The following is a 15076-nucleotide window of genomic DNA, read 5'->3' as shown; positions in this document are numbered from 1 at the left end:
GCCCAAGGATGTTAATCGAAGCAAACCAAACACCGTCTAATTAATTATCGTCTTCGCGCGATTACGAGACGCAAAATAATCGCGAAAAAGCCGCTACGTCGCGCTGAAAGAAGATGGCGAACGCGTGGGAAATTCGAGGGGTGGCGCGCGAATGTAAACGACGGTAATCTATCGGTGCTGGACGAAAACTGCGACGTGGCGGGCGAGCGGGGCGCGATTTAAGGTAAACATTATTCCACCGGCGAACCGTCGATAATTTTTGATCGAATCGCTGTGCGAGATTATTGCTATTGCGTCCGGGACGCATTGTGGCCTGGCGCGTGACGATTACCGCGCTGAAATAGTTCGTAGCCTATGCATTAATCGAGCGCACGATCCAACCGTACACGACGAACGGATTTTTTTAACTCACAAGCCGATTTCATTGGATAACGAGTCTCTGTCGTGGCTACGGGGCTCGCCTCACAAAGTTCCCTGTGTGCCCACACAAAGCTCTTCGTCCCTGCATTCTTAACGAAGTTCGAAAGGTAAGAGAGACCGCGAGGACCTGGGACGGTCTGGTACGTTTAAAAAAATCGGTTCAACGAGTCAAACGATCGTGGTAGATCTTGGAAGCCTTCTAAAGGGACCTTTCGACGGTTCTCGAATGGAATACGCGTAGGTAACGTGTATTTATTTAGGACAGGGACCGCATCAAGAGCATCTGCCGCCACGCAGCTGCTCGATCATAATTTATTGTCAATTATTGGGGAACGACTCGATGCGAATAATCGCAGGTTCAAATTCGCGTCGTTTACCAGAGCGGACGAATTTTCTTTACTCGACGCGTGTACGAAAAAAAAAAGGCTAAACTCGTCGAAAAAAAGCTGGCGATACCCAATTTCTAAAGCGAGAACCACCGCGCCGTGGCGCGCGGCGAACGCGCGTACAGATTTCGAATTAAACGGAATCCGAACCACTTGTTCGTTGTTATTTAAATTGCAAACGATTTACTGGAAATATACGGCGGCGGCGTTCGCCCGTTTTCGGGTTCATCAGCAGGAATACCCACTCAAATATTCACGAGCTGATTCTCCTTTCGCCCGGACACCGCGTACAACCGGCGGAGATTAGGTTCCGCCGTTGAATAACGGAAGAGTCGAGTGGACGCGATTTCAGCCATTACGATCGAGTGCCACCGCACCAGGGAAACGCTCGAACCACCCTCCTCCTCTTCCGCCGCCTCCAACCCCCGCGCGCATCGGCTGCTCGCGGCGGAACGATTTAATCCAACTCCCGCGGGGGGTGGGTTATCGCGTGGTTTACGAATTACGTAAGCTATGCTGAATTGCGTTCCGTTCGAAGAATCGACGGCGAACGCGGTAGCCGCGTTCGTTAAAACCGGAGGCTCGGCTCGAGCGGGGGTAAAAACAAGTTCCCGACTTTCGCCCACCGTCAAAAGCGATCCGCCCGCCCCGTTTTCATTAAATCCGCCGCGGTGGAGGAGTTGCGGAGCGGCGGCACGAGAAGAGGGAACTCGCGGGCCCTGTGCACCGCGGAAGGGCAACTTTCGCGCATTTCCGGCGACTCGAGCCGGAAAAGTGCGCCCGGCCACGGCGATGGGGCGTTCGGTAATTGCGTTTCGGTTAATTCCCGCCGCCGGCTCCGGAAGCTTTGCGGACGGCTCTCGTTAACGGGACGAGTAACTCGTCGGGACACTTGAGGGAACGATGATCCTCGAACAGAGGGTGGACAGGGTGGAAGGAATTTCTTTTGCAGCCGCGTTGTTCTTAAAGAGAAAGAGAGGGTGTGTTTGGCTCGCGTGTCACGATCAGGGTTGAACTTTGGTTTTGGTGCAGCTTATCGAGCGTGCGAATCTTTGTCGCGATTTTTTTTTCCATGTGACAAACGACGATTTACACTGTGATAATTTGAACCGTACGTCACAAGGTTAACATCTATCATAATTTGATTTATATAAATCTCTGATTTTAAATAAAATAATAGGATTATAAAACTTAAAATTAAGTGGTAGTAATGAGAGTGGAAGACAAGTTTCTCAGAACCCTTGAAAGCAATATTCCTTATTCTTAAACTGGGAAGGATGTCTGTACGCTGTGAGAGGTATAAAAACTGTGAGCATGATCGACGGAAAATCGAGCGGTGAAATTAAAATGTTTTGTAATAAATTCGCGTCGATTAGAATTTGTGAAGAATTCGTGAAATTAGAGATTTAGAAATCAGATGCCTTTATGGATTTACGGAAAATCGAGCGGTAAAATTAGAATGTTTTGTAATAAATTCGTGTCGATTAAAATATGTGAAGAATTCGTAAAATTAAATATTTGGAAATCAGGTGCTTTTATAGATTGAACTGTGTTAGATGTTCCGGTTATGATGAATGGTCTGAATTATTATGGTATAAATCGAGACAGTGCGTTTCTCGCGAGACAGAGTTCAACGATCGAGCGTTCGCGAAAATTAGATCTTCTGATACGAATTGTGAAAATTGCCATTCGATGCGGGGGGTTGGAATTCAATATTCTCTTGCGAATTCATTAAGGCGCGTTCGGGTTATTTCGTCTGTTCCACGGTTCGTCTTTGAGCAGTCTTTTGTCTTCGCTCTCACCGATATATTCGTCGTGATTATATTACGATCGTGACATTGCACATCTTTGGAAAATTAACCCCCCTGACTCGACGAATACCGTGGTATTCTGGTCTTACGAATTCTCCATTTTACATACTCTGAATGAAAATTGTCCATCTTCATTAAACTGGAACATTTAAATTTTTATTGATGATCTATGATTGACGTGGCACGTGCAACTTTATCGAAATACTATAAGAGACTTTGGGGTCGCAGAGGTCGAGCGTAAAATAACTGACCGAGCATTCTCGCGTAAATTAATCCGCGGACATGGACACTGTCCATTTCTTGTTGTCTGAAACTTTAATCGAAACGTTAAACACGACTCGAGCGTTCCGCTCAAAACGAAATTAAGCACGCTTCAACTCTGATAGACGTCGACTGATTTTTTATCAACTGACACTTTAAACATCTCTTCAAACGTCTGCTCGAAAAACATTAGAGACAACGTAAAATGATAGAAGATTAGCAATGACGACCGAACTGGGGAAACAAATCGAGTCGAACGCGTAAGAAGCGGTACCAATATGGCGTCGCGAGTGGCAACGGTTCTCAGACAGTAGACTCGACAGAGCTGGCGGACTTTTTGAAATCAACGATTCCGAACGCGCCTTCTCGCCACGCTCGAGCGAGCGGCAAACGCGAGGTCCGACTGTGAAAAATCCAGATGGCGGAGGATCGCAGGGCCTCCTCGAGAAGTTCGTAATAACGAAGGATCGCGGCGATCGTGGCTCGTGTAAAAATGGCCCTGGTGGTATCTCATACTTAAAGTTCATACCGGTTTGGCAGGATCCTGGGCGGGGGTGTGGGCGAGGGCCGTGGAAAAAGTTTCGCCCGCGGCGGCCCGCTCGCTTCTATTACGCTTTATAGCCTGCCGCGCGACGTAATTGAAAAAGTAGCCGATAACGGAGCAATCTGCATGAGATTTGAATAAAATTACGCGTTACCTACTGCCAAACGTATTACGAGATCGATCGCGGCATTAAATTCTCCTCCCGCGAGAGTTACCCGATTCGTTAATTGATCCAACGATCCTCGCGTCTGAAGATGTCGAAGAAACCTCATCAACGCGTACGCGAACGACAAACGATCGCTCGAAACAGCCTCGAGTGGATCGAGGCTTTCGAGACAACGATCGTAAATACTGGTCGTTGATAACTGGGATCGATCGCAACCCTCGAGACCGCGTTCGATCGCGACTAGCTAGCAGACGCTGGGTACGTAACCAGCTGCGATCCAGGGGGTTGAACTCGGTCGAGGCCATTTTGCTCAGGCATCGACTGCAAACACGGTAGTTTATGCACGCGCGATGGATTCCCATCGGCGCTGTGACACAGAGGAAAGGAGACAGCGAATGCGAGAGACAGAGAGAGAGAGAGAGACAGAAACGAGGAGATCGAGGGTGATGCCGATCGACGTGCTCGCCCCCAGTGTACATTACGACGAGGCCGCGGGTTTATCGTAAATAATTGCGCGGACCTTGCTCGCATTTTAGCGCGGCCATCCTTTCGCCAGGCGATCGAGACCCGCTCGACGCGGGACAAATATTAATTTAAATGGGTTTCAGAGCGCCACCCCCCGCGGGCAATCGCGCGCCGCGAGTATCCGGTGCCCAAGCGGTTGTATCGGACAATGGCGGATGGAATCGGCCCGCGCGGATTAAATAATGAAAATTTTCCGCCGCCGCCGTCCGGCGAACCGTGAAATTGAATTTATACGAGCCTGGTAGGGGGTCATCGCCGTTTAAGTATCATTGTCCCCACGCCCAATGGGCGTTCTACTTCTACTTATCGGACCGTGACGCGCGCGTATCGACGAGGATCATTTCTGACGACTGCTGGCTCGTCTTCTGGATATGATCAACCAGTTAACTGCGTTCGACGTGTACACTCGTCGAGCCAAATCTCTACTGCGGTGCGTTTCACGTGTATACTCGTCGTGTAAAATAAAAAATTACCATTCACTATAAAAACTCGAAATCTCAACGAAATGTAATAAGAACATTATTTGGTGGTATGTTCCCCTTATATAAATAGCTTGAAATTTTTTAAACTATTTTCTTATTTTTCTTGTTTATGTATTTTATTATTTTTTGACAATTCTCAAGCTTTTAGTAAGAACAACGTATTCAGAAACGAATTGTTAGCTTCTTTGACGAATAAAAACGTAATACTTCCTCGTTTTTCGTAAAATGTATAATAGTATCATTCGCCCTGCGTTCGACGTGTATACACGTCGTTGCTTGTTCTTAATTCCGCACCCTGTGGTGATTTTTCGAGACTAAATTCCACAGTTAACTGGTTTAAGGGTTTTCGAGCGTCTCGAAGATTTCAAAGATAGTAGAGAAGAGTTAAGAAATAGCGATTGTAATTTAGTAAAGTACTTGGATACGTGATATAGTAATGGACATGGGAGTTATTTAATCTTCCACGGATGAGTGAAAAGAAGGGGATTTTGGGGTTGTAGGGCTCACGTATTCGACAGCTACGTTGATTGGGGTGGTGATTAGGTTTATGTGGTAGACGTGGACGTGATGTGTGGCGAAAAATATTCATTTCAACTTTCTCAGTCTAATACGAAAGATTCCTCTGCGTTCGTTACTGTAATTATTTCAACTTGGTTGTCGAACACGTGGGTGTAAGTCCCAAAATTTTTACACCTTTGCCTACGCTCTAAATATAATTAATCCATAAAGAAAGAGGGTGAATAACAGAATTGGGTCAGGTATAAATAATACGAGTGACACGAGCGGAAACTCGGAATAGTCGAGTCTAAATGAAAGTTCAACGCGAATCCTTGCTCGTTCAACGTCGAAGCGGTCTATCGTCGTGAGACTGGTTATTAATATACTGGTTTATTAGAGAAAAGGAATTATTTTTGTGCAACTCGAAGCTCTTGTGCAACTAAAATTACTCGAATCGTGTTAATATTTTATTTAGCGGACGTAAGTTTACAAGTACTTCGAAAGGTGTATGAATTTTTTAGTCAGCGAAACTGAAGTCGACGTTTATTTCATCAACGCTGCCGGATTATCGGGGATTCGTATAAATTTGGGAAAATTTGTATTTCGATGTATCCGTCGAGTAAACGGGGCACGCGAAAAATGATTGTAACAAAATTAATCGCCGATGATACGAATATTTAAAAATCTCTTTCCTCTATTTATATACCGCGGCAAATACGTATGATGCGTAACTTCGAAATATTCGCCTGGCCGCGAATACCAGACACGCGTACGAGTAATAGCATCGAACTCTCGTAAATACGTCAATTAATCGATATTTCTCGTGTGGGTGGAATTACGCATTTTCAAGATTCCGATTTCAACGTCTCTCAAAATGCCATGGAAAATGGGATTTTTTTTGGAACTAACGAAACAGTGTTCACTCTGTGTAATAAGGGAGGAGAGTCAGGATATGCAGTGAATAATTTTTCGATCACTCGTTCGTTAATATTTTACGTTGGAAAATAAATTGCTTAGCAGAGAGGAGCACTTCGAGTTTACGATACGGACGACATATTCTATCCTGAAGGATCTACAATCGAAACTACATACAAATCCTAATTAGAATTTCAAATTCTGGCTTTCTGCTCGATACTCAAACAACACGTTCCTCTGATTAGGGGTGCGTAGAGTAAAAAGGTACCATTATCGCCAATTAAAGATTTCAACCGGAAAGCTCGCTTGTAAAACGAAAGTTGCGTTAAAAACTGAGAATGGAAATTTTGAAAAACAACACAGTTGTGTATCTTCCATATTATTACACGAATCGCAATGCGTCGTCCGTGCTCGAAACTTGGAACGATCTTGTGCCTCGAACACACAAAACTACCAAAACTATCGATCTCGATGGACGATATTAGTTGACCCCATCGCGATCCTCTTCGAGGGCCGTCGAAACCGATTCGAAGCGGCAGGCCCCGCGCTTGGACCGATATGAAATTTCAAGATTTCAATTCGCGGATCGTGGACAGCGTTTAATTGAATTCTGGGATTTTTAGCGGGGCGCGAGTGCGGGGGTTGGAGAACGCGGCTCGCGATGCCCTCGACCCTCTACGCCTGGAAAAATTGCAATTTATTCCTTCGGAATTAAAGCGTCCATTACGCGGTAACTCGGCCTCCGTTGTCCTGGGTCGTTCGCCCAACCCTCGCGACCCTCTTAGTCCTCCTCAACCCCCGTGCTCGACAAAGCGTTCGTCCTTTCTTCTCGCGATAAACTAACGACTTTGAAAAGGCAACGCGACCAACGTCTCCCAGGGTGGCCGCGATTTACCCACCGCGGATTATCCAGCCACCCCCTCAGCGAGTTTCTCTAACGCGGAACCGACACGCCTCCGGCAAAGAACTCGAGTGTCCCTTCCAGTTCTCAGCCTCGATCGATCGGACTCTCGTCGATCCGTCCGCGAGGCTCGAAACTTTCCCGTATGCAAAGCGATCTCTGGCAACTTCCGCCGGGGAATTTCCATCAGTCTAGATGGTCCACGGTTTTAGAGGTACCCGGGGACAATGCCGCGCGAGGGTGCTGTTTCGACGGGATCGAGCCGTGCCGATTTCGAATCACCGCGTCTGGTAGCGCGGATAATTCAATTTGAATATGTATGCGCGAGCATTCCCGCGAGCCACCCCCCCTCGAAACGCGACGGCGGGCCACGAGAAGATCCGCGCGGAGGATGTTTCCGCGCGATAAATCACGCGCACGCCCGTTCGCCGTCTTTCGCAAACGGCCGTCCGAAAGGCCGCGTTTTCGTCCCGCGAATTTGCATCGAAGCACCCGCGAGACCGAGGGCCACCCCTCGTTTCTTTACGAGCGACTCGATACCGCGGCGCGCCGTGTCCGGAGGGGTCAGAGGCGGAGTTCGCAGGAGTCACGGGGCGCGCGTCTATCACCCGGCTCCGCACTTAAGAGGGTCTCCACGGGTCTATAACGGTTGGCGCGACGCGACTGCGAGCGGAGAGAGGGGTACACGCCGCAGGGCCTGCGCTGAATTTATGCAAATGTATGCCAGCAATATTCTAAATAAGTAGCTTCACCCCTGACCCCTTTCATCTCGCAGCCACCACCTCTGCCTCGTCGCTTCTTGCTGTACGGAGTCTCTGCCTGGGCAAAATTCCAGGCGACCCTGAACGAGGGCGCGCGTACGCGCCAGCGACCATCGTGGTCCCGATTTCCGCTGCGACGAGGCCCACGACGAGGTCCACGACGAGGCGTAGGGGTGGCTGTGGACGTCGACGGGCCACTCGACTGGCGTTGGATCTCCCACGGAAGGGAAACAAGCTTGGTAGAGTCGGTCGATTCAGCAGGTCCCTTTTGAAATTTTAATCCCCGACGGCGGAACGCGCGCGACCCCGGGGCAAGAGACACATCCGGAAGTGCACTTTCGTATCTCGTTTTTAGTCGAGCAAGTCCGGCAGGGCGCGGCTGCCTCCGCTCGTAACTGGCTTTTAACGCTAATAGCGCTTTCAGACCCATTTAAAGAGCATTTACGAAACGGAGAAGAACGCGAAAGTTCAGTACGTACCCTGCCGCGCGATACTTGGGAAATTAAATCCACGGAGGGGCGGGTGGGTTTATTTTTAACCAGCAATCGAGCGTCGGTTTTGCATTCGTACCAAGTTGCGAGGTGGGGTGCGATTAAACGATCGTGCGAGCGGCCACGACTCGAGAGAGCGAGGGGTTAATTCCAAGCAGCAGAAGACGCAGGAAGCGTCGTAGGACGCGAGAGTCCCTCGATGGGCGGTCGATTCGCGCGTTTTCTTCATCGCTACAATTCCGGATCAATTTCTACCGGGGTAATTAGCGAGGCGACGTTTCAACGCGGTTAATTACGCTTCAATTAACCGCCGCGGGGTACGCGCGTGCGGAACTGGCAGCGATCGTGGTCTCGCGCCGCGCAATTAGCCGGCGAGTGGTCCCCGTGCATTAAGGAGGTCCGTAAAAACCGGCGAGATGTGAACCAGCCACGAGAAACTTGCGCGAAGATAAAGTCCAAGTTATACCGTCGTTAGAGAGTGACGGACCCTGGCGCGGTCGATTCTCGACTACCAACCCAACCCCCTCGACCGCCACCCATTGAACGTCTTCGCGTCCTCGCGCAAATTATACAGCGAGACAATTTTCGTGACCTTAATGCGTCCCACCGCGGAGGGCGCAGCGTCGATAGAGGCAGAGGAGCCTGGGAAATTTATCGTTTATTCCTCGTTAGAAGGGTTTGGCGTCGAACAGAGGGAGAAACGTTGGAGGGAGGGCTGAAAAAGCTGTCGCTCGAAATTCGATTTCGCGGCGGCGGCGGCCGCTGTGGCCCTCTCCTCGCCGATATCGATCGGCGAGCTCGAAGAACGGTTCGCGAATAAATCACGGAATCAATTCTGATACGTGGCTGGGCATCGCCATAAATAAAACGCGCTGGATATCGCGGAGATCGGGGTAAAGAGAGAGAGAGAGAGAGAGAGAGAGGGAGACTGGTTACCTGTAACAGCGGCAGCGGTTAGCGGGCGGAGGGCCAGCGTTGGGAAACAAATGACAGCGCATAAGCGGGGCAGAAACATTCGAAAGTTGGTCGGCGGCACGCTTGACACGGGTTGCGCGCGCGGAATTTGAAATTCAAAGCGTGCAGAGGCGGCCCGGCCGATAAGAGCTCGGGGAGCCGGCGCAAAAATACACATTAGCGGATTTGAAATTTAGATCGGAGAGAAAGAGAGAGCGGCCAGTGGTGCCGGTCATCCGGGCGAAATTGAGCACCCGGCCCTCGAAAGCAGCCCGATTTACGGCTGCGAGTGGGTCTCTCGCTCTTTCCCCTCTTTCCACGGAGCTTCGAAACGCGGTGATTTACCAGCAGTGGTCGCAGGGGCTGCACAGCCCTTCGTACTTACTTGTCATGTATGTGATGTACTGCGAGTCGCTGATGTTCCCTGAAAGAAGCTCGTTGAGTCGAGTCGTATCGTCGTGGCGGGGACCGCGACGCGGGCCCCGCAGTGGAGGCGTTTCCGCTCGTCCACGCGTGAGTACTGCGATCAGGTGTGTTTCGCTCGTGAAATAAGTGCGCGAGGAACGGAAACGCGGCGCTGGTCGAAAGGAGGACCCGTCCTCCGGGCAGCGACTCGGTCGACTGAGCTCTCAGAGGAGCTGCGAGCGAACTGCGTGCGTGTTTACCGCTCGCACACTCCAGAGTTCGCGGAATCGTTTGACAGACTGTCCGTCGCCTCGGGCGCGCTACGTTTCCGCGTGAAATATTTATCGTTCGACTCTGCTCGCCTGGGGGCTCTCTGTCGCACCTACGGGCGAGCCCTTGTATTTTTCAGCGCGTGGAACGTATGAATCGCTAATCTAGCGGTCGGTGTACGCGGTTGACACGATTCCCTTTGGCGAGATAATGTTTCGTTTGCGCGTTGCTGCGTATAAATAAGAAAAGTGTCTTCTTTTCGCGATGACTCGTAAGAATTTTAAAGTCGATGGATAGAGACGAACGCTGGTTCAGTAATCAAACCAGCACACGTCGTTTTTAAAATTCAGAATAATTGAGATAGAATAATAGAAATGAGAAGTGAAGAAGGAACAACTGCTTCGTTTGCACGATGCGACGAGTAGGTGTGTATAAATAAGAAAAGTGTCTTCTTTTCGCGATGACTCGTAAGAATTTTAAAGTCGATGGATAGAGACGAACGCTGGTTCAGTAATCAAATCAGTACACATCGTTTTTAAAATTCAGAATAATTAAGATAGAATAATAGAAATGAGAAGTGAAGAAGGAACAACTGCTTCGTTTGCACGATGCGACGAGTAGGTGTGTATAAATAAGAAAAGTGTCTTCTTTTCGTGATGACAAGAATTTTAAAGTCAATAGATAGAAACAAACGCTGGTTCAGTAATTAAACCAGCACACGTTTTTAAAATTCAGAATAATTAAGATAGAACAATAGAAACGAGAAGTGAGAAAGGGACAATTACCACCCCTGAGTGTATCCTATAAATGTACGCACGATACAGCTTGAACCACCCCTCAATCAGTCTTCTTGGACGTCCAGCTATTAACGAAACGTATCACCGATTTTTTTCCACTACTATACCGAGCCGACTCCTCGATAACTCTTGGATCGAGGCTGCGAACGCCCTCGACATTTTTCTCTCCACCGCGATGCATCTTCTCGCGTTTGAAAAATTCGTCCTCGCCCACGACTACGCACGGAACCGACGCGCGTTCGCCAGCTGAAGTCGAAACAGCCCTGGGACGATATCCGCGGCGGTTATTCGGAACGCGCGGCACCGTAGGGGGTGGATAGCGTATCGGCGCATAGCTGACCTATATACCTTTGCCCGCGACCGGAGCGTGATTCCAAAACGAGAGAGATTCGTATCGCGATTCACGGCTGCGCGGCTAGGCTACTTTCACCCGGGGTGAAACGATGTCGGTGAGCGCCACGCGAGCGAGCACGCCCCGATTCGCTTCGTTTACCGCCACTCGTACGCTATCCCCTATTTATTTTTCATCAGAAGTCCACTGACTGTCTGTGTACCGAATTTGACGCCGCTCGAACCGCCGCGTTCTTTTATTTTCGACCTCGCGCCGTTTCACCCCTTGATACATCCGCTGGCTCTTTCGAAACTCGCGAGACTCTCGATGGATCCACAGAGAGGACCGTGGCTTTTTCTAAAGGGAACCACTGATCGATACGCGTTCGATCGAGGCGTTGAAAAAGGGCCCAGCGTGGACGATCAGTCGGCGCAGCGACACGGAATAATTCACGAGGAACCGGCGGACGCCGGTTACGATTCGTCGAGGGTATTCGCGGCAATAATTAACGGCTGGTCTCCGTGCGAAGCGTAAATAAAAGTTGGCGGTACGTGGCTGGGATCGATCGCCGCACGAACGGGTTTAAAGGGGACTCGAGGCTAATTTTTGTTACGGATCGCTGCTCTGTATCTCGCGAACATTGGATCATCGTTGAAACGGACGAACGAAACCGAGAGGCGCGGCCAGTTCGCGGGGAAGAAGATCGAGGTTCGGTTAAATTTCGCAGCCGGAATGAACGGGACAGGAAAGGAGGCGAATCGATGGCTTCGACCCGGATTAATTTCGTGGAATCGCGAGCGTGAGCCCGAAATCACGTTTAACGTTCGAGCGTACGGTCTGCGGGGTGGACGCGGTCAAGAGGATGGGTTCCTCACGGGATTCGTGATCTACGATATTGGCGTGGCCTGCCGAGACACGAGAGCCTGGCCACCAGACACGAGTCCGTGACTTTGCGGCTCGATTCGACGCGAGGACTGCTAAGCGTTTCGAGACACCCCCGCGCCTCTCCTATTTATCCTAAACCACCGCTACGCGGATGGACGTCTCTGCTCTGACCGTCCAATCTCGCTCGACTTCGCTATTTTTACGCCACGGCTTCGCGAGCAGAGCTACCCTCGCTCAGTGGTCGAATTTACGACGACACGTTCGCATCGAATGCGGGGTACAGTAAAAAGTCGAGCGATTCGAGCTATCTGGACTAATTCAAGCGACACAGAGAAGTATCGTAGATTTTATATTCGTAGAACAATTCTATTGCTACCCTTGCTGCGGTTCGAACCCATCGCTACTTGTCGAATCTTGTATTAACTCTCATCGATTAACAGAACCACGAGGAAGCGTTAGAGATCGTCAGATGGGAGTCCACTAGCGACGAGGACGATCAAAACCCTTCGTTTTCCTATTTGAGAGCCGCGAACGCGGTCTTTCGAGAAGTATCTCGCGAGAAGCGCACCCTTCGACAGGGTTACGTACGTAGCACGGAGAACAAAAGTACCCCCAACGTCGATTCGCCTAAAATCGCCCATTGTGAGGACAATGGGCATACCTTTAGCGGCGTGGCCGCGCGATCGCCGATCGAGTCGTCTCGGGAGGCGAAGTACGCGAAGAAGAGGTGGGAACGACCAATTGTGTCGACGGCGGCCACTGTCGTCGTCGGCAGTTCCCGTGGCGCTCGAATAGCCTACGCGGTCTATACCGGACCGCTAAGAGGGTGGAATTGATTAAATAATTGGCCCCTTAGATCCAGAGCTGGAGGAGGGTGGGTGGTTAGTTTCTGGAATGAATACGCTGGCTCCTGGCCAAGGCTCGTTCGAGCTGTCGAGGATCCTACGGGGGGAAGGAAGAAGGGCGGAAGGGGTTGAAAACCACTCCTTCGCACGAAGTACCGCCGCGAGAACACCGATGGTACGCGGCTCGATAAAGCGAGGGGGGTAGCAGGTCTCTCGATCCACGAGCAGAGGACTGTGGAAGTGTATTAAACACTTTTTCCGGCAATGTCATCGAACGCGTCTCGCGAACTACCCTGACCAACCCCCCACTCCTTCCTCGCGCGTTAATTAGCGTCCCTTTATGCGGAACGAGCGCTGCGACCGGGAAAGGAACACGATCGACGATAACGCGAGGGTAGTGGAAGCGTAGCTGGGAATTTTCCGCACTTTCGAGCCGTTTGTTTATCGCGACCAGATAAGATACGCGGCTGGTGTTTCGTTCATACATCACGCGGTGGCCGTCGTATTACGAAACGTGCGCGTACGAGGGTCTCCTCCGTTTTCAAGCCTGCCGTTGGTTGTCGCGTATTCTCTGTTCTTTCCCTTTTTTTTTGCACACGCGAATCAGAGGGATGAAGAGAGAGGGGGGAGGAAGTCTCTCGATCGGGAAAGCGGATAATGGAAATGCGACCCAGTAACAAGAGCCTGGTAATTTCAGCTGGCTGGCAAGCTGGCCTGGCGATTCGGTCAGCCAGCCGTTAACACCCACGACGCGTTAAAGACCTCGAGAGACTTCGCGTGATAGGCCTTCGAGAAACTCGTTCCAGGCGATGGGAAGCGCGCGATTAAAGCTCCGCCATGCCAGCCGCGTGTTGCTGCGCTAATTAGAAGCCCGGTTTCCATGACGCGTTGCTGCTCGGTTGTTCGACGCCGATGCACGGAACGAACAACTTCAATCGGACTCGTCGACGAAACAATCGCGCCCGCCCGGGAGAGCCTCCGTGCGCGCGTTCCGTCCGCGGAACCAGATCGATCGACTTTCGCCAATTCCTGTCCGACGGAATCGCAGCGAGCTTTCTTTCCTTTGCGTTTCTGGTGTTGCCTCGTCGTTACTGCAGTTGGAAAGAAAGGATTCAGGGGTTTTCTGACGCGCATATTCGACAGCCGCGTCGATTTAGAGGGTGAGTAGGATTACAATGCAAACCTGGTCTTCAGCAAAGCGATCAAGAATTTCGTTCAAATGAAGCGATGGATATGAATCTTGTTGAACACTTTGAACAGGAAGGAAGAGTAGAGCAACGAGTATCTTAAATAAAGAAAGCGCCTAATAAGAAAGAAGATTCAAGGGTTTTCAGACGCGCATATTAGACAGCCATGTATCGATTTAGAGGGTGACTAGGTTTACAATGTGAACCTGATTTTTCGTAAAGTAACCAAGAATTTAGTTCAAATGAAGCGATGGCTACAAATCTTGTTGATGAACACTCTGATCAGGAAGGAAGAGTAGAGCAACTCAGTATCTTAAATAAAGAAAGCGCCTAATAAGAAAGAAGACTCAGAGGTTTTCAGACGCGTATATTAGACAGCCATGTATCGATTTAGAGGGTAACTAGGTTTACAATGTGAACCTGATTTTTCGTAAAGTAACCAAGAATTTAGTTCAAATGAAGCGATGGCTACAAATCTTGTTGAACACTTTGAACAGGAAGGAAGAGTAGAGCAACGAGTATCTTAAATAAAGAAAGCGCGTAATTGGCAGAGAAGGGGTTGTAAAAGAATAAAGTGCGCGAAGAGTTAAGTAAAAGTAACCATGTGACTATCGAAAGAGCATTGGAATAGCACAAGTCTTAACCCGTTCTCCACCAAATAAATTTAAGATTGTATTCAAAGTTTATACTTATTCCATAGCAAAGCACGAGATATCTCGCGGTTAAGCAGAAACTGTGTTCCCTTTAAACTACCCTCTCCGACACTGGCCTCAAATCAACGGACATCCCCATACGCAATCGATATCGCGGGGATATTTCGAGGAGCAGTTAATCGATTCTCGTCCGCGGGTGATAAGGGATGGGGGTGGCAGTGGGACCGACAGTTTCGATGCCGCCGTAGGGAAACGCGGCGGTTTTCGCGGAGTCTTCGCAGAGATAATAGACATAAATACTCGTGGGGTTTTTTGGATTTATATTTCGGCGCGTATCAGCCATCTCATTTGCATGGGGAATTTAGCACGCGTGGCTAGACGCGCGAGGGCGCGGCGGATGATCGCGCTCGGTCGAATCGAGGCTGCGACAAAAGGAACGACGAGAATGGCAGAGAAAGATAGAGAGAGAAGGGAGAACGGAGGACGAAGGGAGGAGGAAGAGGAGAGACCAGACGGAATGAGAAATGGTGGAAAAACGAAGGGCAACGGGCGCGGAAGATATAGCCCGGCCCGATATAACTCCTGACT

The 15076-nt window shown here is 49.9% G+C and overlaps 2 protein-coding genes across 7 annotated transcripts in view; both read right to left on the bottom strand.

The window, feature by feature from the left end:
- Positions 1-15076, bottom strand: part of Rh5 (Rhodopsin 5) — a 216355-nt gene that overhangs the window by 12119 nt on the left and 189160 nt on the right. The gene's annotated exons all lie outside the window — the stretch shown is intronic.
- The window catches only part of Lar (tyrosine-protein phosphatase Lar), a 212662-nt gene that overhangs the window by 96900 nt on the left and 100686 nt on the right, over positions 1-15076 (bottom strand). Inside the window, exon 1 of one of the 6 annotated variants that reach the window (XM_076901471.1) lies at positions 9501-9585. The exons of the other annotated variants lie outside the window; for them this stretch is intronic. Coding sequence (XP_076757586.1) covers positions 9501-9507 — 7 coding nt within the window. The 5' untranslated portion in view covers positions 9508-9585. Of the gene's footprint in view, positions 1-9500; positions 9586-15076 lie in introns of those variants that run through there. 6 annotated transcript variants of the gene reach the window in all.

The sequence above is a fragment of the Xylocopa sonorina genome, chromosome 9 (genome assembly GCF_050948175.1).
Source record: "Xylocopa sonorina isolate GNS202 chromosome 9, iyXylSono1_principal, whole genome shotgun sequence".
In the NCBI taxonomy this organism is placed as follows: Eukaryota; Metazoa; Arthropoda; class Insecta; order Hymenoptera; family Apidae; genus Xylocopa; species Xylocopa sonorina.
The sequence above is the reverse complement of the archived record's forward strand: the minus strand, read 5'-3'. Positions and strand labels throughout refer to the sequence as shown.